At 36.8% G+C, this 22867-nt stretch overlaps 1 protein-coding gene across 49 annotated transcripts in view; it reads left to right on the top strand.

Annotated features, from left to right (window-relative positions):
• Positions 1–22867, top strand: part of rims2a (regulating synaptic membrane exocytosis 2a) — a 201347-nt gene that overhangs the window by 142424 nt on the left and 36056 nt on the right. For 36 of the 49 annotated variants that reach the window (XM_051864854.1, XM_051864852.1, XM_051864840.1 and 33 more), the window contains 2 exons: positions 3881–3984; positions 7297–7463. The exons of the other annotated variants lie outside the window; for them this stretch is intronic. In XM_051864854.1, the coding sequence (XP_051720814.1) occupies positions 3881–3984; positions 7297–7463 (271 nt within the window). The remainder of the gene's footprint in view (positions 1–3880; positions 3985–7296; positions 7464–22867) is intronic. 49 annotated transcript variants of the gene reach the window in all.

The raw sequence follows: 22867 nt of genomic DNA, 5'->3' as shown, positions 1-22867 counted from the left end.
TTACTTATATAGTGCTTTATACAATACAGATTGTTTTAAAGCAGCTTTACTGTGATAACAGGAAAATTATGAATTTCGGCTCTTCATCAATTATTAAATTAGTTCATTTCATGATGAAGTAATCGTCCAGCTCAGTTCAGTTCTCAGATTCAGTCAGATTTTGTTGAATATTAAGTGTCCCTAACTAAGCAAGCCAGAGGTGACAGTGGCAAGGAACTCAGACTGCATTAGGTGACAGAATGGAGAACAAAACCTTGGGAGAAACCATATAATATATCATTTATAATGTAGTTAGAGCCTGAATAAGGCTTCGTCGACTTCGTCCCCAGTGCATGGGGAAGAGCATCACTGCTGGTTTTTATATAACACATTTCCCGTTATGAATTATGATACTGTTTGGTTCGTTGGTCCGTTGGGTCGAATTGCTTTCTTACCTCAACCACCTCATCCACAGTTGGTTTTTAATCGGGCCAAGGCCTCGTTCAGGCGATCTCAGAGCGTTTGTTTTGGTGTGGATCCGAGCTCGATTGCCGTGTTCATATATGCCTAAATGAACCGAACTAAAGGAGAAAACGCACCAGGTTCCAAAACAGGTTCAGGTTCCAAATGAACCAGGTGTGAATACATAGACATTTCTCATTCTATAGAACCTTTTTGGCATAAAGTGTTCTTCAAAATTGAGTTTAGAACCCCCATAGGGTTCTAAATAGAATCCTATTTAACTTTTTGTTTTTGTTTTTTGGAAGTGTATATATATGAGCATTTGTGAGATCCAACCATCAGTTTGTACTTTAGAATCTACAGTGGTATAATGAGTGTAAAAAACTGTAGAGGGGTAAATGCTGGGATTGTGCTTGAAAAGCAAACATCATCTCTTTCTGCTTTACTGGCCTTTTAAATCCATTACGCCTCTTCTCTGCCCTTTTCATGAGCATTTTATTCACCTGGTTCTAGAGTTACTTTCTGCTGTGAAGCTCATATGCTTCCTTACCAGCTCCAGTCATAATCATGTGTGATTGTGATCATGTGTGTTTTCCTATTTTGAAAACATTACAAAATGGTGGCATTCTTTGAGTGACAAAAAACTTTCTCCATCAGCCTTGGTTCTGGAATCATTTTCCCATTCAAGTTCTCCATAGGGATTTCAAAAAACTTAGAGGAACCGGAAAAGAGGTACAAGGTGTATTTAATGTGTTTTATGAGGCACTGAATCATTGTTAATGACACATTGATGAATCAGACATGGAACAATTTAAAACACGTATATTTGTAATGGTTTTAAAATAGTATCTTATGCTCACCAAGTAACAGTAATATTGTGCAATATTATGACCATTTAGAACTGTTTTCTGTTTTAATGTATTTTAAAATTAACTGATTCCTTTCAGCATCATTACTCCAGTCTTGAGCGTCACATGATCCTTCGGAAATCATTCTAATATGCTGATTTGGTGGAAACTGTGATATTTCGTGGGAATTTTTCATGAATAGAAAGTTCAAAAGAACAAAATCAATTTTAGATCAATTGAATGCATCCTTGATTTTAATAAAAATATTAATTTCTAAAAAAAAAACTTAGTGTATGTTAGTGTATATAGACAAATGTAAGCTGTTTGAGAGTGTAGGGTGACTGACTCTTTTGTCATTCTCAATGCTTTATGGGAGCTTTTTGCAGAGATTTTAACATTTTAAAAAAAAAAATTCTTTTTTTGATTGGTGGATCTCTCGTCATGGCTAATGTAATTATTCCTTATGAATTTGGCTATTCAAAACCATTTTTTCTGTTAGAGTTAGTTGAAAAGTAGTTGCAAAGTTACTTATAGTTAGTAGAATGTCTAAAGTGGACTATTGAAATAAAGTTTAACCAAAAATCTTTCTCTGTGGAGAAAAGGAATGGGATTTTGTACTTCCCGAAACCGACTGTTGTGTAAAGTTCTTGGTTATGTCTCGAGCTAATGAAGCTGGCTTCATGACGGCATAAGTGCAGATATATCACATCATGGCTATTTTCATAAGGTGTTAATGTGAGTTTAGGTTTAATTTGCATCCACTTTAATCTTCTTTTACTAGTGTGCTTGTTTCTTGCCCATCTTCATTTGAAAAACTGTAAAGCAGTAGAGAAAATGAGGTGTGTTGTATGGTTTAGGCAGTGCACAAATCTTGCAATATCGATACAAAGATTCAAAACTTTTGACTGCGGATTGACTTAGGGGAAGGTTTCCCATGATGCAAAGCATTCTGAAAACACTCAGTTATGAACGTGGCTTTATGCTTAAAAACGCACTGCATGTATGAACTTCACTATAGTACTGCTATTAAATCCAGTTAATCTAATGATTCTGAGAGCACTAATCAGTGGGTAATTTGCTGAACATGTTAATTACTTAACAGCACAATTGCTATTGGCAAGAGAAAATTGCTATTGACATTTACGGCACCTGCACTGACAAAGACAGATGTAGTATGCTTTACACGGCTCAATGGCACAAACAAATTCAGTCATTTGCTTGTGCAAACGGCCTAGTTAAAGTTGTAGCTTGTCATCTTGCAACTGAAAGTAGTTTATATGACTCTGTGCTTCAAACAAGCCTCAAATTGTGTTTTTCAGGTGATTTTTGTCTTCCATACAACAAAACTAGTGGGAAAAAAATCAGTTTTGCATTAAAGGAGGAACTAATACCCATAATATCATAGAGACCTGTAAGCAAAAACACAGAACACCCTGGCAACTGCATAGCAAATTGATATAAAACCACCTAAACCACCCTAGCAACCACTTAAAATACCCTAGTGACCACAAAACACACTAAAAACACAGAACACCTTAGCAAACACATGCAGTACCAAGGTCAAGGCAACCATCACAATCTGCGTTACTGAGAAACACAACATTCTACAGCATTTAATTTGATTGGACTTTGCACATACACTGTATTTTTATTATATGATTTGATTTACTAATAACAAATACTTTTCCATTCAGATGCTTTGAAGTGTGCCTCGGGTTTGTGCGATTTTGTGAGGATTTTAAGCAAAACCCAGCTAAGCTACTCTCAGAAATATACTTATAAGTATGACTAAAAAGACCAGAGTTAACCTCTTGATTGTTAAATGTACTACCTCCCCCTGTAAGTTGAAAAAATGTTTTAGTTATATATTTTTTTCTGCTATGGCCTGCATCATTTACAGTATGCCAGTGTGTGTGAAGACATTTAACCAGCAGCTTATTATTAATTGTGACAGGAATTTTGATAAGTGCATCCCTTTTTATGGACAATTTGGTATTAAACAGACAGATGTCTCTAATGCTCAGATGGTAGTTAAAAATTATCGCTTAACGGTAGCGTTGTTGATGGGAAATATTTATTTATTAACGGGTTAGTTCACCCAAAAATGAAAATTCTGTCATCATTTACTCACCCTCATGTTGTTCCAAACCTGTATGAGTTTCTTTCTTCTGTTGAACTAAAAATAAGATATTTTGAAGAATGTTGGTATCAAGTTGATCTGCCCCATTGACTTACATAGTAGGAAAAAAAATACTATGGAAGTCAATGGATACCGTCAACTGTCTGATTACCAATATTCTTCAAAATATCTTCTTTTGTGTTCAACAGAAGAAAGAAACTCATACAGGTTTGGAACAACATGAGGGTGAGTAAATGATGACAGAATTTTTATTTTTGGGTGAACTATCCCTTTAAACCATTCTACATTATATATCATTATACATCACATTATATACTACATTATATATCAAATGCTTCATTAGTGAACGGGTCAACAGATCTGTTCCCATCTAGCCTCACCAACATCACATGGCACTTTTTCAACAACCTTCCAAACATGCAAACTCATTGACCTCTGCTGTGATCCATAGGTGCTATGGATGTTGAGGAACGAACGCGGCAGATGAAACTGAAGATGAACAAGTATAAACAGGGAACAGGCTCGGACTCCAGGCTGGAACAGGACTATAACAAGGTACTACTAGTGCTCTACTGCTATTATCCTGAAGGTGAAAAACAGTCCAAAACTTTTTGTTTAAATGATTACAGTTATGCTATAGTTAAAGGGATAGTTCACCTAATTTTCAAAAAGGAAAATTATCCCATGATTTACTCACCCTCAAGCCATTCTAGGTGAATATGACTATCTTCTTTCAGATGAACTCAATCAGAGTTATATTATAAAATATCCTGGCTCTTCCAAGATTTATAATGGTAGTGAATGCCGCTTTTGTTTTTGAAGTCCAAAAATGTGCATCCATCCATCCAACATAAAAATATATATGACTTCAGGGGGTTAAAAAAAAAAGGCCTTCTGAAGCGAAGCGATGGGTTTTTGTAAGAAAAATATCCACATTTAAAACTTTATTAACTAAAATAACTAGCTTCCGGCGGATGGCCTACGCAAGTTGACTTGCACCAAAAGAGTAATCTATGATGCGATGTACGATGTAGGAGCAGCGTAAGCTTAGACATCTCTCGCGGTTCAAACAAATAGGGCTGGGCAACAAACTCAAGCTCCTCTTCTCTTATATCGAAATCCTCTGACATTTCTCTTCAAAAATTCTAATTTTAGACTTCTAATTCATGACCGTTGTTTTGTTTTTCTCTATACTCTGCGCTTCCGCGTTCGCCAATATGTCATGCATCAGGTCACAAAATATGTATTTTAGTTTATAAAGATTTAAATAATGATATTTTTCTTACAAAATCCCATCGCTTCGCTTCAAAAGGCCTTTATTAACCCCCTGGAGTAGTATGGATTACTTTTATGATGGATGGATGCACTTTTTTGGACTTCAAAATCAGGAGCACCACTCTACCATTATAAAGCTTGGAAGAGCCAGTATATTTTATAATATAACTCCAATTGTGTTCGTCTTAAAGAAGATAGTCATATACACCTAGGATGGCTTGAAGGTGAGTAAATCATGGGATAATTTTCATTTTTGAGTAAACTATTCCTTTAATATAGTTAAATGCTGCTGTTGATCACTCATTTCAACTCTGTTAGATAAATTGGGGTGTTTTCTAGTATTATTTGTATTTAGAATAAATGTATCTGTTCATTAGTATTTCTGTATACTGGTCAGCATGCTTCAGCATCATATATGGCTATATTGCCTTCCCTTTGTATCCTTTCAACCATGTGGTATGAAAAGCATTGTACAGGTCTATGAGTTCTGCAGGATTCTATTAAAAGCAGATAAAGAAGAGGTTTATTTACTCTGTCTGACAGGCTTGTGGGAAGGCGCCATTCAGGACATAATGTTTATAATCATCATAGCAAGCCATGAGTACCTTATAAATAAATATACATAAGAGCCCACAATTCCACTCCATGTCTGTCCAAGACAGAATACCCAGGAATACACTGGCATAAACACAGTGGCATTTCTTCTTAACGATGCTTGCTGTCCTTTTTAACGTACATTTTATCAAAAACAATAATTCAGTTTATATATATATGTGTTTGGCAGATGCTTTATCCAAAGCAACTTGCATATAAAGGTACACTATGTAACATTTGGCCCTCTACATTTGGCTCTGCATGACTGTGCGGATGAATATGGCCCTTCACAATAGATCATGATTTACAGTGAACTCTAGAGAGCTACGTATGGCAATTTATCTGTTCAATAAAACACCTTACTCACTTGTTGAGTAATAAAAATGCCATCTCGTGTCGCTTTTACATTTCAAATCCCTCTGTTCTTGCCATCTCCGAAAAGCCAAGCCAATGTTGATTCTTGTTTTATTACGAGCTCTGTTGTATTCTCTTTTTGCCAGCAGACTCTCTGGTGTTTTTTTTAAACGGGTGATTCCCAGAGGTTTGAAATTTAGCTGCTTTATGTCAAAAGTGAGTGACATAAGTACACAATTTCCTGTGAAAACCATAGTGAATCAGGATGAAAACACATTTTGGAAAAAAAGATTGATGTATTGGCTCATTATTTAAAGGTGACCTATTATGCCCCTTTTTACAAGAAGTAATATAAGTCTCCGGTGTCCCCAGAATGTGTCTGTGAAGTTTCAGCTCAAAATACCCCATGGATTTTATACTATGTTTTAACTGCCCATTTTTGGGTGGGAGAAAAAATGTGCTGATTTGGTATGTGTACCTTTAATTGCAAATGAGCTTGTGCTCCCCGCCCCCAAGCTCGCGAATCCAATACACTGAGGCATAAATAATATAAGAGAAGCTCACAAAGCAAATATGACTCTCAAAATGGATCATTACAAACATAATGCAGCATATCAGATCACGTAGGTATGGCATGTATTTTGTGGATGTTTGCTAACATTCGATTCTGAATGAGTTTGATCGCATGCTGCACAGCTAATGTGGTTAAAGCTACACACTGTTGGAGAGACTCAATAAGAGTGGAGATGCGTTTATGAATTATACAGACTGCAAGCGTTTTCGGGTTAAAAATGAAAATAACGACATGACTCTGGTCTCCGTGAATACAGTAAGAAACGATGGTAACTTTAGCCACATTTAACAGTACATTAGCAACATGCTAACGAAACACATTCAAAAAGACAATTTGCAAACATAACAAAATATATATGAAATTGGATCATGAACAGTTGGTATCGATTCATCTTTGGGAATCAACTTATGTACAAATCCTGTGTTTTACTGAAAGCAGTCTGGTGTAAAATGACTTGCACATACTGGTATGTGAATTTATTTGGACACTTTCCCTTCATAAATAAAATTACGCCACTGCATCCTTAGTGGCTCAGATTCCAGGAGTTTATGGAGACTCATGTGTTTACTATTATAGCCGTTAACACATCAGTGATAATGTTTACATAGCTGAAACATATCACAAGCTCAGGGACGGTCGTTCTTGAGTGCAGCTGTCCTGCAGAGTTTTGCTCTGACTCAACTCACCTTCCTTCACGTAGCTTTAGTAATCCTGAAGACATTCAAGTGTGTTTGATCAGAGTTGTAGCTAAACTGTCCAGGACAGCTATACTCCAGGATCATTGTAACTGGTACTCACGTTGTCACTTGCGAAAACAAAATGGTGGCACCGTTGATGAAAACAACAGATTCAGGGGGCGGTAATATTATAATAAGATTCCTACCACCATTTCTAACATTGGTCACATAAACAGATAATCCAGTCCCAGCTTTATGGCGTCTGACTGAAAACTATGCTTTGAAAATGCCACTTCACCTTTAACCACTGTGACTAGTTTTGGTTATGTTTTCAAGCATTTTCTATTTGTTGTCTGTAAGCATCTAACTGCTTGTGTTGTGTTTGTTGTGCAGCGTTCAGGCAGGGATCCTCAGCGGGGAGAAAACCTCTCGGCCAAGTCTTCGGACAGTGATGTCAGCGACGTGTCCGCTGTGTCGAGAACCAGCAGTGCATCTCGATTCAGCAGCATGAGCTACATCTCTGTCCAATCAGAACGGCCGCGGGGCAGCCGAAAGATCAGGTGAGACGACCTCTTCTCAAGTCAAAATCACTGTGTGGTATAGTTCAGTTGAGGAACAGTCTACAGTGTGTGCTCCTTATGTTTGTTCTTTGAGGCCATGTACAAACTGCAAAGTTTTGGGAGTGAATTCCTTCATCTTACAGCTATAAACAAGAAACATGGGTGCCAATAATTTAACCCTTTTGGTGTTAGCTGTTACTAATGTTAGAGTCTGGAAACCAGTGTTATTTTATTATTATTTATAAGGGAGGGGATAATAGTGTTTATTAATATTTTGAATATTTTTATATTTTTAGTTTTCATTTTAATTTTAGTAATTTTATGTGCTTTTAAAAACAGCAAAAACAGACAAAAAGTCATAGAATGTCAGCTCCAAATACTGAAGGAAAAAAAATCAAAGTTCAACAAGAATAGGAGCTCACACACATAACAGTAGAAGAAAAAAAATACTTTATTTACAGGCTAAAAGCAAAGACAAAACATTGTAGATTCACATCGTCATCATCGTAACAGACAATAGCACACCTGATTCTATTTATATAAAAATGTTTTACCATATTACATCCAATAAAGTAAACTCAAAAAGTTTATTTAAAAATACATATACCTCAATAACGTTAAAACTATGTTTGTACACTAACATACAGACTGCACAAAAATGCGAAAAAATTGTAAATAATAATATAAGAAAGTTTTTTCATAATCAAGAATATAAATGCAACATTATCCAAAACAGCAAAATAATACGTATCAAACATCATACTATCATTATTGTGTTTATAAGGAATAAATTCATCTAAAGAGAGAAAGAACAAAGAAAAATATCAAAAACATCACGAAAAACATTAAGGTATGCATTTTTAAATCAACTTTTTGAGTTTACTATATTGGATGTAATACTGTGAAATATTGTGATGTGAATCGAAAATGTTTTGTCTTTGCTTTTGGCCTCTAAATAAAGCATTTTTGTAAGAGATCTTCTATTATTATGTGTGCCGAGCTCCTCTCCTTGACAAACATTGTTATGTGCTTTTGTCATTTTTATTAGTTTTGTTTTTTATATTTCTATTTACCTTTAATTTATTACAGTTTTAATTGCCAAGGCTAAAGGCAAGTTTTTCCATCTAATATTTGTATTGTATTTTATTTCAGCTTTATTTCTAAATTTAAAATCTTAAAATTAGTTTTAGTTAACAATAACAGCACTGCTGGAGACATATTGTCATCTGGCAGTTGTTAGTAAACCAATGTCAACAGAGGCACCAAGTTTATGCATGTTTAGTCTCATCGTCAGACAGCTTGCCACATACCACCCACAGTCTGTTCACACACCATCTAAATACATATTGCACACAAAACTGGCAAGCACTATCCAAAAACCAGCAGTTCCAATCTGATTGACTGACTTCAAGGAAATTTCTGATCAGTCCACCTGGAAGTCATATTTACCAGGATTGTGCTCCATTCAGAAATGAATTGAGAATGCCTTGTATAGATTCCAGTTAAATTCCTGAATTTGAATTGAGAATGCATACAGGACGCAGAATTTGAATTAAAGAAAGAGCAGTAAAGTTTGTCAACAAAGTTTAAAAAAGCCTTGAAGTATAAAGGTTCATAAAACCATAATGTCTGTAAATAGACAGTACTTTTTACTTTTAGACATTCATTTTTACTCAACCATTTGCTAGTGGACATGGATGTGCAATTATTTATTGTGGTGTCATTCATTCAGCTTCTAAAAACAAAACAAACTGTGGTTGGTCACTTTACTTTTCAATCAAACAGTCTAGTCTAAGTGGGCGGTTCTTGTCCAGAATTTGCTAATAGTCAAAATTCTGACTACATGAATATTGAATACTACATGAATACTATAAATATTCTTGGCTCTGTGGTGAATTGCTTTTTATGCTAATCATTTGTAAGTTGCTTTGGATATAAGCGTCTGCTAAATTAATAAATGTAAATGTGTTGCACATTAAGCTGATGGGGGGAGTAAAAAGAGAATTTGCAAATGGGTCAAGATGTATCTCATATCTAAACCTTTGAGACGTGCATTACATTTGGTTATAGAATGAGGTTATCACTCCTATAAATACCTGCTGTGCACAGAACAGGATTAAACACTCAGCAGAGGAGTGAGGATCTTCTTTAGCTGCAGTGTGTACATGGCCTAAGAGAAACAGCATCTCTGTAGGGTTCGTCATTATGTGGGTCCGAGTGCATTCAAGGTTTGGTTCTATTTAGGTGAGTTTGGCGCCAAACCGCTGACTCTGTGTTCACTGACATGGAAGAAATCCACTCAAAATTATCCAAAACTCCTTCTTTGGGGTGTGTCTGTAAAATGTACAGTGAGCAGGTTGTCTTTAGTGAGATATATGATTGGTTTCAACAAACTGTGAATGAAGTCATTAGAGCTGGGACAATAAATCAATGCATTGCAAATTGAGAAATGATTCTGTATCGATTCTGAGATTTTCCGATTCTCTCTCGAGTTTAGTTTCGAGCTTAGTTTTTAACAGCAGATGGCGCTGCGTGCTTTAGAAACAGCCGTACTCTGCTTGCTTATAATTCCCTTACACACACCACTTGAACCTTCTATAAAATAATCATTCATAAAGTTCGAAAAGGTTGAAGCGAATTACAAGGGTGCTTGCATTGGGCTGTTTACATTTCACGTCATAAAAGCATTCTGAGGTGCAAGTACATTCTCAGGCTCAGCCGAACACACAAGCGCTCTTCTTTGTGAGCATTTGAGCATGCAGTAAAAAAACTAGCCTAGAGCGCCATCTGCTGTTAAAAACTAAACTCAGAATCGATTCGAGAGAGAATCGCGATGCATTCGGAAAATCTCAAAATCGATGTATGAAACGAGATGCATCGATTTATTGTTGCAGCCCTAAAAGTCATGCGTGATGACAGTTATCCAACATTTGCATAATCCGCTCACTCCGTGCCAGTGAACACAAGCAGTTTTATTGAAATGCTAGTAAATAATCACCGGCAACCTAGTGCACTCCTATAGAACATGCTAGAGGTGTATATTTTAGTTCTGCAATGAAACACATTTTTGTTCTGTTTTATGTGCATACTGTCTGACTTCTGTTGTTTTTACTGTTTGCATTGCATTATTTTATTGTGTTGTCATTCATTCATTCTTTCTCTATGGTTTACATTCAGGTAGTGTTGACAGTTATTTTCAATGTGCTTCATTTTTTGTTCTGCATGCTGCTTGCATCTCTGCTTCTACTTCTGCCGGCCACGCCCACAGCAAGGGGCGGAGTCTCTCCAGGGAGGGGGAGGAGTTGGTTGGAGAGGCATTACAGGAGGAAAAGGAGGAGGGAGGGTTAGAGGAGGATAGAGGGAGGAAGAGAGGAGGGGGGAGGGCAGGAAAGCTGAAGAGACAGACAAATAGTGTAGACAGAGAGGAAGCAGAGCTGGAGGAGTCTGAAGAGGGCGTGGCCCAGAGGACGGTCTCAGAGGCGGACCTCAGGTAAACTGTAGTACCATGGCAGCCAACTGTATCTTATACCAATGGTTTTCAATACTGCTCCTGGGGACCAATGCTGCATTCTCGCCATGCCATAATTAGCGTAATTTCGTGATGGCAACACGTGATGTTCTACTCAGAGCTATTCACGTCCTCAGACTGGGAATTATGCGTTTTTATGGCAATGCCTAAATGAATCTGCAGCAGTCAGGTGGTACAAATAGGAGATCTGAGAAAATTCCCAAGTTACAAGCAGTAATTACGAGCTCTACGAGGACGTGAACACCTTTTACATGTTGAAATTTTGTAATTACGGGAATTACGACATGGCATGAATGCACCTCACCCGCTCTGCACATTTTGTATGTCTCTTTTATTTTACAGACTTTGATTTAGATTATCAGCTCATTAGGTGAGAGCTCCTGAACTGCGGCTGTGTCTTAAATCGCCCCCTATACCTTCACCTTCACTATTCCCTACATTAGTCTACTAATATAGTTCACTTGAAGGAGTGAATGAAAACGAGTGAGTGAATTCAGACACTGAGTGCGCCGGAAGGGCTGCCGCTTTTGCATAGTTTGTGCTTGATGTTTAATAATTATTTGGAACTTAGCAAACTGGCAGCTCCAGTAGTAATGAAACAATTTATCTTGAGCTCTGTCATGGAAACTAGTATGTTTAAACCTTAATTAAACAATTTAGTAATCAATTAAAAAAGGAATTTATACCTGTATGAAATTACGCTGTACCCACATTGGACCAGCGGTTTGGAAAATGAATGGATGGATGATTCAGGATGATGCAGGCGCCATCTTCGGGAATTCATTCGGCGTGCGACTCTCACAGTGCATTATGGGTATTCTCCAGCCGTTGAGTGTACACATTAGTTGTACACTCGTTATTGCAGTGCATTGTGAATGAGTGCACTCGATAACATCCACTATGGTTTTGGACACCACTACAAATGGCTGTCCCCTCAAATAGTGCCCTATTTAAGGGTATAGGGGGGCGATTTTGGGCACAGTCTGAGTATGTCAGATAAGGAAGACAAACTAAATGTGCAGAGAGGTGGGTCCCCAGGACCAGGATTAAAAACCAGTCTTACTGTATACTGTAGCTACAAGATAATGCATACAAACATACTACTTGTATGTTCTATTCAGGCCTAAACTTTAAGATGAGAACCATTCATATCATAATTGAGTGCAGATTTGGGAATAGGGAATTGCCGAGTTCTAGAGCTGGAAATTGGGTAATTGAGTCAAGCATACCTACTTTACTTTAGGACAACCTAAATAAAAATCTACTGTATTCCAGATATAGCTTGTTGGTTATGTTTACATTAACATGGGAAACTTAATCTAACCTTCCAACTCGAGTTCAGTGAAATGAGTGTATAGATACAGTAGATTGCAAGCCATGGTGATCCGCTCATGATACAGTAAATGAATCCAGCCCTGTGCTAGTGCTGTCTTCCTTGTTTATGTATGTTTAATGTCTGTATGTCATTTTAATGTGCTGCTGTTTGTGTGTGGGGCGACTATAATTCAACATTTATGAGGGCCTTATTTGAGGTTTTATTCAGAACATGTCATGAAATGTGAAAGTCTTTCTTTCAGTGTTCCCAGACCTTCAAATACCCCTTTTACCCCAGAAAAAAGGCCTCCATTCAGATACAGCTTCATATTCAGTTGGCACAGAACCCTGTTAGCAATCACTCAACAGTTGCACATATTGGTGAATCTCATAAATCCTTCATAAATATATGTTCAGGTCAAATTTCACCCCCCAAAATCACAAGAAATTATAAAATATAGTATTATTTGGACCATAACTCCTTTAGAAATCAAAAGACTGGGCCATCTGATCAATTAGAGCAGAGTAGACCAATCACAAAAGACACCGGAACCTTTAAAATACCTTAAAAGGGGCACTTTAAAAGGGATAGTTCACCCAAAAATGAACATTCTGTCATCATTTACTCTCCCTTAAGTTGTTCCGAACCTGTATGAATTTCTTTGTTCTGCTGTACACAAAGGAAGATATTTGGAAGAATGTTTGTAACCAAGCAGATCTCTCCCTCCATTGACTACCATAGTAGGAAAAAAAAATACTATGGTAGTCAATGGGGGGTGAGATCTGTTTAATGATGACAGAAGGGGGAGTAAATGATGACAGAATTTACATTTTTGGGTCAACTATCCCTTTAAGAGTTATGTTTTGTATTTGGCATTGATTTTATTTTTTATCTAACAGCCCTTCTCATTCAGATGAATTTTTTTCAGTATTTGACACACTGTACAGTAATCAAGAAAATGACGAAATTGATTAAATAATGTCATACAAAAACAGGCGTCATTTACTTTATGCAAATATCTCCTTCAGTTTGATTTCAGTGTGAGATGTGACCCAGACATATTCTTGACTGGTTTTGTGAGATTCACCCATATATGTACATAGGTCCATCAGTGCAGCTCCTTCTGTTCCTATTTAACTGCTCTCTCAGGCCATTTTTGTGATTTTTCTGAGCTCCTGCTTGCTCCTCTCACAGTGTTGACACTGCACTTGTCATCTCAGCTTCTGAGCGATGCATTAGACTCTGATCGCGTTTGTAATGAGGGAGATAGGAACACGATTTTCTTTGTTAATAAGTGACTGGAAGCGCACACAGACCTTTAAAGCGTTTCGTTGATCATATTGCGTTAAATGAACATGCAGTACGAATGGATGGACACAGATTGTGTATAAGGAACAGTGATTTAGCTGAAGAGGCGAAAAGTGTTTGCCTTTAATGCCATGCGTTCTTCAGGTGATCTTTCTGTGCTTACTGAGGCGTGTTGAATCAGCCAATACATGCTTTGAAAAAACAGGAAGTGATGTCAGCGGCAATTACATTGACGGTGGTGGAAGAGCCACAGGCATTGTCTGCCTCATTAGGTGACTTTTGTAATATGTAAGAGGCATGTGTTCTGGTGGCAGTTTTCTGTGGGTTACTTATGCAATCTCATGACTAATATACACATATGAAACTAGCAGGCGGAAAAAAAGAAGGAAAACAAAGCCATAAAAGGCACAAAAAGAGTTGAGGTTTCTGAGTAGACACCGAAGCATGTGTTCACAGCACACAGACAGTCATGAGATGTTTTAACTCATTTTCACGTCCATTGGTTTTTGTGGTATTGTCCTCTAGTCAGACCATTTCAAATCAGAGATGTCTGTATAAAATGCAGAAGTCCTTTAGTGCAAAAATCATTTTCTAAATCAGTAGCCTTGTCTTATTTTTCAGTAGAAATATATAAGCATCCTTTAAATCAGATAAAATTACTTGATAAGCTTAAATTGCTTGAGAGAAAAAAAAATATTTGTCAATGGGATAAAAAAAAGTTATATTTAATTCTCATAAACGTGGTTAATAGCAATGAAAAGTAATAAAGCCAAAAAATAATTAATGCAAGTAAAAATCTAATTAAGGAGGTTAAGTAAGCAATAAAGGTACTCGAGGCTGTGCTGTATTGTGAATAAGTCACGGCTGAAGGGCGTTGTTAGGCACAACTCGAAGCAGAGTTCCTGCAACCCCTTCAGCCGTGACTTATTCATGATACAGCCCTAGCCTCGAGTACCTTATTGCTTTTATAAAACGGTTTCCACACAATACAAATATTAAAGGCAAAAATATGTATCAATGCAACTTTTATTAAGTAAAGTTTCACTAAAAGCCTTCCTTCCACCGGAAAAAAATAGTCCCTGACCATGAACAGCAACAGAAGTTACATTATTACGCTATTAGATGACGGCAAAGACTGTTTTTATGAGTGTGTCAGTCAGTAGCGAAGACTTTTACATTGAAAAGACTGAATTGTTGTGAACACGGAACAAGACGCAACTGACAAATGCTTTGACTAGTGCTGTCAGTCACGGGAAAACCCCTTAACTGTTAAAAGGACAAGATAATACATCGGACATTTATTATAAACATAGGACTGCTAAACCTGAATGCAGATAATAAAAATTGCTCACTCGATCTCTTTCTCACAATACTCTTCTACATAATACAGTAAGCTTCAATGAATATCAATTGAGAACAAACAGTTTACGTTGCTAAGAGTGGTTGCTAAGGATGTTGTGTAGAGATACACAGAACCGTTGGGTGAAGCGGTCATAGCCGTGTTTTATCGTGAATAAAACACTGCTATTGACCATTCAGAATCAAGGACAGGAACTGTTTTATAATCACAAATACAGCAGTATGAAGATAATTTAAGAAAGTATTGTGGCAGAATTTAATACAGAAATTATAAAAAGTGGCTTTAAAAGTCAATATATTGTTTGTCTTCTGTATCTTTGAACATAAGCCTATTTTCAACAGCAATTTGACACAAATGCTCAGAAGGCATGATTAAATGTGGGAGTTTTTATATACTTAACTCAATTAGTGTGCTAAATTGACAACCCTTCTTTAAACGTATATAATTAATGTACACTATATTGCCAAAAGTTTTGGGACGCCTGCCTTTACGTGCACATAAACTTTAATGACATCCCATTCTTAATCCGTAGGGTTTAATATGGAGTTGGCCCACCCTTTGCAGCTTCAACTCTTCTGGGAAGGCTTTCCACAAGGTTTAGGAGTGTGTTTATGGGAATTTTTGACCATTCTTCTAGAAGTGTATTTGTGAGGTCAGGCACTGATGTTGGACAAGAAGGCCTGGCTCGCAGTCTCCGCTCTAATTCATCCCAAAGGTGTTCTATTGGGTTGAGGTCAGGACTCTGTGCAGGCCAGTCAAGTTCCTCCACACCAAACTCGCTCAGGGGCCATCCCCAAACTGTTCCCACAAAGTTGGGAGCATGAAATTGTCCAAAATGTCTTGGTATGCTGAAGCATTATGAGTTCCTTTCACTGGAACTAAGAGGCCAAGCCCAACCCCTGAAAAAAAAACCCACACCATAATCCCCCCTCCACCAAACTTTACACTTGGCACAATGCAGTCAGGCAAGTACCGTTCTCCTGGCAACCACCAAACCCAGACTAGTCCATCGGATTGCCAGACTGAGAAGCGTGATTTGTCACTCCAGAGAACACGTCTCCACTGCTCTAGAGTCCAGTGGCGGCATGCTTTACACCACTGCATCCCACGCTTCGCGTCGCACTTGGTGATGTAAGGGTTGGATGCAGGTGCTCGGCCATGGAAACCCGTTCCATGAAGCTCTCTACGCACTGTTCTTGAGCTAATCTGAAGGCCAAACGAAGTTTGGAGGTCTGTAGCTATTGACTCTGCAGAAAGTTGGCGACTTCTGCGCACTGTGCGCCTCAGCATGCGCTGACCCCGCTCTGTGATTTTACGTGGCCTACCACTTTGTGGCTGAGTTGCTGTTGTTCCCAATTGCTTCCACTTTGTTATGATACCACTAACAATTGACCGTGGAATATTTAGTAGTGAGGAAATTTCACGAATGGACTTATTGCACAGGTGGCAACCTATCACGGTACCACACTTGAATTCACTGAGCTCCTGAGAGCGACCCATTCTTTCACAAATGTTTGTAGAAGCAGTCTGAATGCCTAGGTGCTTGATTTTATACACCCGTGGCCATGGACGTGATTGGAACACCTGAATTCAATGATTTGGAGGGGTGTCCCAATACTTTTGGCAATATAGTGTATGTTAACCGTAATATTACCATCTTGTTGCTATTTTACACCATCATTAATGTGAAACTGAAGCAGCTATGATAATGTGATCAGATACTGATGCTGACTTTTTGCTCTGTATCAAATCATTAACATCTCATTTTCAGAAATGTCAAGTGAAGATCGTCTGAATGAGCTTTGAAAGCTAATTCCTGAATTGCAGGATGCTGTAGAGACTTTCCATCTAAGATATGGGAAAGGATAAATGTTGTACTCTTTACTACACTTTCAGAATTTGCCATTTTTGATCAGGGCTGGAAGTTGATGATGGAACTAAATTTCATTAGCATCGCCTAGAGCAGTTTAGTGCCGCGTCACATTGCATTTAAAGGTCACTTCTCCCTGGAGTAGAGTAAAGAACATAATAGCGCTAACATTAGAGTTTCTAAGGCGGCGCCCTACTGAAATTTATATATATATATATATATGTTGAGTTTAATAGAGTCTGGCATTTGCATGACTGAGCTTATGTCAATAAATGCAGAGCACATACAAATATTGAGTAAAATAGTAAATTTTCAATCAATTTGAACTATTTTTACTGGTACTTTAAAGTCCCCATGAAATCAAAATTGAAGTTTTTTGGATTTTAGTATGAATATGTTAGCCTTACTGTTATCTATAAGCTAATGTGGTCAAAAAAAAAAAGAAGACAAAATTCACATTTAGAAGATAGTAAGCATTCAAAACTTACAGTCTCTCACTTCCGCCAATATGGATCAAAGATTTTGATGACATCACTCTGCGCTTCAGCTTCTCATCAGATTTTCTGTCCAATCAAATGCTCTCTAGAATCTAAAGTGTCCCGCCCCCTACATTATAAATAGACACTGAAGCTGCGGCTGAAATCGGTCACTTGTTCACACATTTACTATTTTCTACATGGTGAATGGGAACGATTAAGACAGTGTAAATATGCTTTCCATTGGGGCGAATGAAGTCTGGTTTCACGTTAGTGTCACGCGAATCAGCACAGACCAGAAAACGTATCGGACCCATTTGAATTCAGCACAGAATGCTATATTTTAAAGCGATATTGAAGAGATTAGGAGGAAACTGCTGCTTTACCGAGCTCAACGGCTCTGGCCGAGCTGTGATATAAATGAAACGCTATTGGCTATTTTAAAAAAGGGGGAGGGGCTGTTTGATATGTCCTGCCCTGTCTTTCTGTTTCAGTGGGAATAACGTCAACATATTACTTCAGTGGGCCTTTAATAAAAGGAACCTTGTTTTTTTTTCCCCATCAATGAGCTTGTAATGCATTCTGGGATTGCTTTACACGTGATGCTGTCTTAGAATCCTAAAATCTATAATCATACTACCTAGCTTTGAAACAGCCTTCATCTCAAGAATGCACCCATGAGGCCTTAAAATACTACCTATGTAGGCAGCTCACTACAATTTGGATCGGAACTTAGTACCTTAATGTTATTCACTAGGCTTTTATGACCCAAGTTCGCTGACAGATCATATCTTGACACATTCTCTATGTCTGCTAACCATTTTTGCATTGAACTTTTAGGTGTGATAGATAGTTTAGAGTGATAGTTAACACAATTTTCACTATATATTTTGTTTCTTAAAGCATAACAAGGATTTTTTCCCCCTTTGATTCCAAGATGAAGAATGATCACTTTTCCACTATGTCAGTTTCTAAAAATAACTATAGTATGTTAATAAAATAACAGTATTTGAATGTCGTTCAAGGGCGGATTTCATTTTATTCAGGCCATCAGAGCCCTTGAGTATTCGTCGTGAAAAGAAAATGTATTAATAGTGGTGATTGTTGAATTTCATGCCTTGACTGAATTTGGAGTCCTTAAGCCACATTCATTTAAACAATTAACACAAACGCCAAGGACCCAGGGCGCCGTTTCCATGGAAACAGATTTTCAGCATCGCCTCCTCTATATTAATTCAAGGACAGTGATGGTGACCACATTCCTTTGTTTTTTTGTCATCATATCTTTTGCTTCCCTCACAGTATGTTATTATTATGCGTTCGCGCAGGTCACATTGTCTGACATTGTGCGAGTTACATCTCACGTTGAAATATTAACTGAAGTATCTTGCGAATTTGAAGTCATGGTTACATGTTCCTTAATCTTAAATTTACTGCAAAGCTGTCATAGCCAGTCAATGCAGTGCCATGAATCTTAAAAACACGCACATTCCTTCATGAGGCATTTGGACTTCTTTAGCAGTCCAAATTTGAGGCGTAGAATGGTTCTAAATCAGGAAAATGGATTTAAGCCCATGCATGCACAAAAAAAAAAATAGTGTGCAGGTTTTGTTTGGTCGAAAGGAACATCGTGGCCTAGATGAAAATGCACTTAGCAAAATCTGCATGAAAAAGGAACAGTCTGTTCAGCTGTAGATGAGCAAAAACATCCCCGGAGAGACACCACAATGCTCCAAGTACATTTGCCGGGGGGATGGTCTTATCTGCCAAGACCTCCTGATAGACCATCAGGAAAAGCTTTGGATGGAGACTCTGGACTTCGGTAGACAAATGTCCACTTTGGCAGTAGCTGCGATGTCCTTTTTTGACCATCATACTGTATGATCCTAGTGTATGTCAGTGGCACAAGGTCTCACTGACAGTGATGCTCAGGTGACCTTCTAAGTAAAATTAGATGAGCTGATATTGTCATCGGGCTGTAGTTGGAAAACCATGGCTCTGTTCCATCAAGTGAGCTGCCCAACTGTTTACATGGCATTTTTATTATTTTATTTTAGCTTTTGTTTTTAATCAAACCCCATCAGTTTTTATTTTATTTTATTATTTTATTTTATTTTATTTATTGGCCAACATTTCAAGATAATTAAATAATATTTAGTTTTTTTTTTTTTCTTCAATTTTATAATAAAGGTATATTAACATTGTTATTAATTTTGATATATTTTTATTTTATTTTATTTTATTTTATTTTATTTTTAATTAAACCCATAAGTATTTTATTTTTTTATTAATTAATTAACTTTTTTGCAGTGCAGGTAAGGCCATCATTTCAAGATAATTATGCTAGAAATTAATTTTTTTCCCCATTTTTTTTAAATAAAGGTAAATATTGTTGGCAATATTTAGTAAATACTAATAATTTTAAAAGAACAAGATCATTCTTTCATTCTAGTCATTCCCATTTGTGATGATGGCACTGACTGCAGGTCAACTCAATGGTGCACATCCATTCACATATACACTTGTCACATCTCTATGAATGGTCATACTTCATAATATCACCCCAGGTATTGCTCTGGACCGACAGCCTGTTTCAGAAGGCCTCCTTTATTAATCGCAGACCAGATTAAAACACACCAAAGTGCCTGAAGCCATCAAGGCATTAGTAATCCTCCAGTAAACACCCGTGCAGTTTGTCAGAATGCTCAATGATCCGTTACAGAAGGTGTGGCTTCTCTTTACACTGCCACAGACCATGTGACCGGTTTGTCACTCTGGTTACTGTACTTAGTGTTTAAAAATATTATTATTAATTTAACTTCACCAGGTGAAATTGCAGTTAAATCTGATGGAAATCTACAATTGCTGGGTTAAATTCTGGTGAATTTTCAACATCATTCATTATAATTTTAGATTTGAGATATTATAAATCTTTAGATATTATAGGTTTTAGACAGATTCATGGTGAAATGTTTATTTTTTTATGTTCTTTTTTCCAGTTTGTAGTCAAACTGTGTGCTTAAACTGATTTGTACTTAAATAAACACACACACACACACACACACACACACACAAATCTCTTTTGGGTCTTGTGTGTGTCAGGTTGCGCTAATGTAATGTAATATAATATAATATAATATAATTAAAACATTATTATTAATAATAATAATTGCATATTTTTATTATTATTATTAATTAGAATAATAATTTTTTATTTTAGCATGTTCTGAGTTGTGTTCAAAATATTTTCTGAGATTGTTGTTGTTGATTATAATAATATTTTTATATTTTAGCATGTTCCGAGTTATGTCCGTTAATTATTAATAATAATAATCTCAAAAATATTTTTTATGTTCAAAACTCAAAATATTATTATTATTATTATATTTTTATATCAATTTTATATATTACTTTAGCCCAGTTTGGAGGAGTGACATGCTGTAAATGCCATTTTCATTTAATATTTTTATGGAAAATGTACTGTACTTTAGCCCAGTTTGGATGAGTGACATACATTTTTTTTTATGCCATTATCATTTCATATTTTATGACATTTACAAACAAAAGGGCTTCAGGATCTTCACTGTGTTTTAGTCTGGTCTGCTTCTAGAAACACTCCTTTATATGATTAATAAAGGTTGTTTTCTTAAACAGGCTGTTGTTCTGGAGCAATGCCTCGGAAGATATTATGAAGTATGATCATTCAAGAAGAGTTGACATTTTATATCTAGAAGGATGTCCTTTGAGAAAATCCTGTTAGGAGATTTTGACTTTCTCAGATTTTGGTGTTTATGACCTGTGGTCAAGTTTTCAAACTACAGATTAGACTTTGTCCATCAATATAAACCATGTAGTATATATAACCACATAAGGTTCTTATTATCGTCTTTATGAATTTGTTTGCAAACTTGTACACTGATAATTCCGTCTGTCTATCAATCAGGCGGTGAGACATAATCCAGAGAGATAAATGTGTCTTGTCATCACAACAGCTTGAAGGATTTTGTAAATTGGTGTCCAGCGTTAATCTCCACCTGGGTTTTGTGTCTGTCACAGCGGCTCTATGACCCTTTTCTCATTACAGTGATGAGAGGGAGGTAATGGCCATCCGAACCCCTGCAGCGGTCCCACACATCTCTCTGTGAGAACGTGAGAGTCTGCCAACATCTCACGTGCCGTGCTGCTGGAGGAAGCTGTCTGCATGATAAATAGTGTCTGCCAGCATCCCGTCCAATCAATCTGTCAGTGGAACAGTATCTCTTTAGAGCCGTGATTAACTCTGAAACAGTTGTGTTGGGTTGTGATTTCCCCCAGAGACTCATATCGCTACAATAGGGCCAGAAACATATTCTACACATTTGATTTTGTTCAGTTCTTATTGCTGTGCAATGACAGTAGTTGACCTCAAACCGAAAACTGACCCTACAAAATGTCGTTTTGAGCTATAGTTTTTTATATAGTTTTTTGGGGCTGTTCACAGTTTTCAGTTGTTTCTGAGAAAACACCAGTGTTGTCATTATTCACTAAAACTATTAAAAATCATTTTCATTATATGAAATAGAAATAAAATATAAATATTTAATTAAAAACCTACACAACTTAAATGAGAACTCTATTTCCCAAAGTTTGCTATCTTTTGTGTATAAACTTTGTCTCAGATGTTTCACTTAAAATTCCTTGGGATGAGAAATAAGACAATTGTTGACAGAGTAAGAGTATAGAGTATTAAAATGATATGGATAGCATAAGTCAAATCATTTGGCCTTGGAAGAATTTGATGAGAAATGTTTGAGATCTCTGACTTTTAATCAGTCTTTGGAATCTTGGCAAATCGGATGATGTTTTGGGACATTGTTAATAGTTTTGTCAAATTAAAAATAGTCTGTTTTATTTGGTTGAAATCTTTTCTAAGACTCAGATGACACAAGTCAAACATCTAAGGCAGTGGGCCTCAACTTTTTGACTGTAATTATGAAAACCCTGCAGAAACTGGGAGTTTCGATATATTAAAAGAACGAAATACAAATCATTGAAACTTCATGATTCCAGAGGTTTCAGGAACTGTACGTGATTTATGATATAAAATATGTTTTCAGTATATATATTGTTTTAATGTTTTTTAGCATTTTATTTTAGAGTTTTAATACATTATTAATAATTTATTTAAAAATAGTTTTAAATCATCCTGATGTCATGGTTATTGACTCTTTTTTTGATATTGTTTCCTGTTGTTCCTGTTTCCCTGCTCTGTTTAGTTTCGGTTTTCTTGAGTTACTGATTATGCCCTCATGGTTACTTAATATTTGCACCCATCTTTCATTATGTTCGCCTTGTATTTATACTTCCTGTTATGTTCAGTCCCTTGGTGGTTCTCGTTTATGATTTATGTAGTTAGCGTTTCTCATATGTTGTTCCTGTGATCCCCTAAGTATTTTGCATCGTTAATTAGGACTGTCTATTTGTATCTTCTTCATCTTCGTGCATGCTGACTACATACTACCCCCCTTAGAAGTTTGCTGAGGCCCCCTAGTGGGCCCTGGACCCCT

The sequence above is a fragment of the Ctenopharyngodon idella genome, chromosome 16 (assembly GCF_019924925.1).
Source record: "Ctenopharyngodon idella isolate HZGC_01 chromosome 16, HZGC01, whole genome shotgun sequence".
NCBI classification, from domain to species: Eukaryota; Metazoa; Chordata; class Actinopteri; order Cypriniformes; family Xenocyprididae; genus Ctenopharyngodon; species Ctenopharyngodon idella.
Note: the sequence above shows the minus strand (reverse complement) of the source record. Positions and strands in the feature narration are given on the sequence as shown.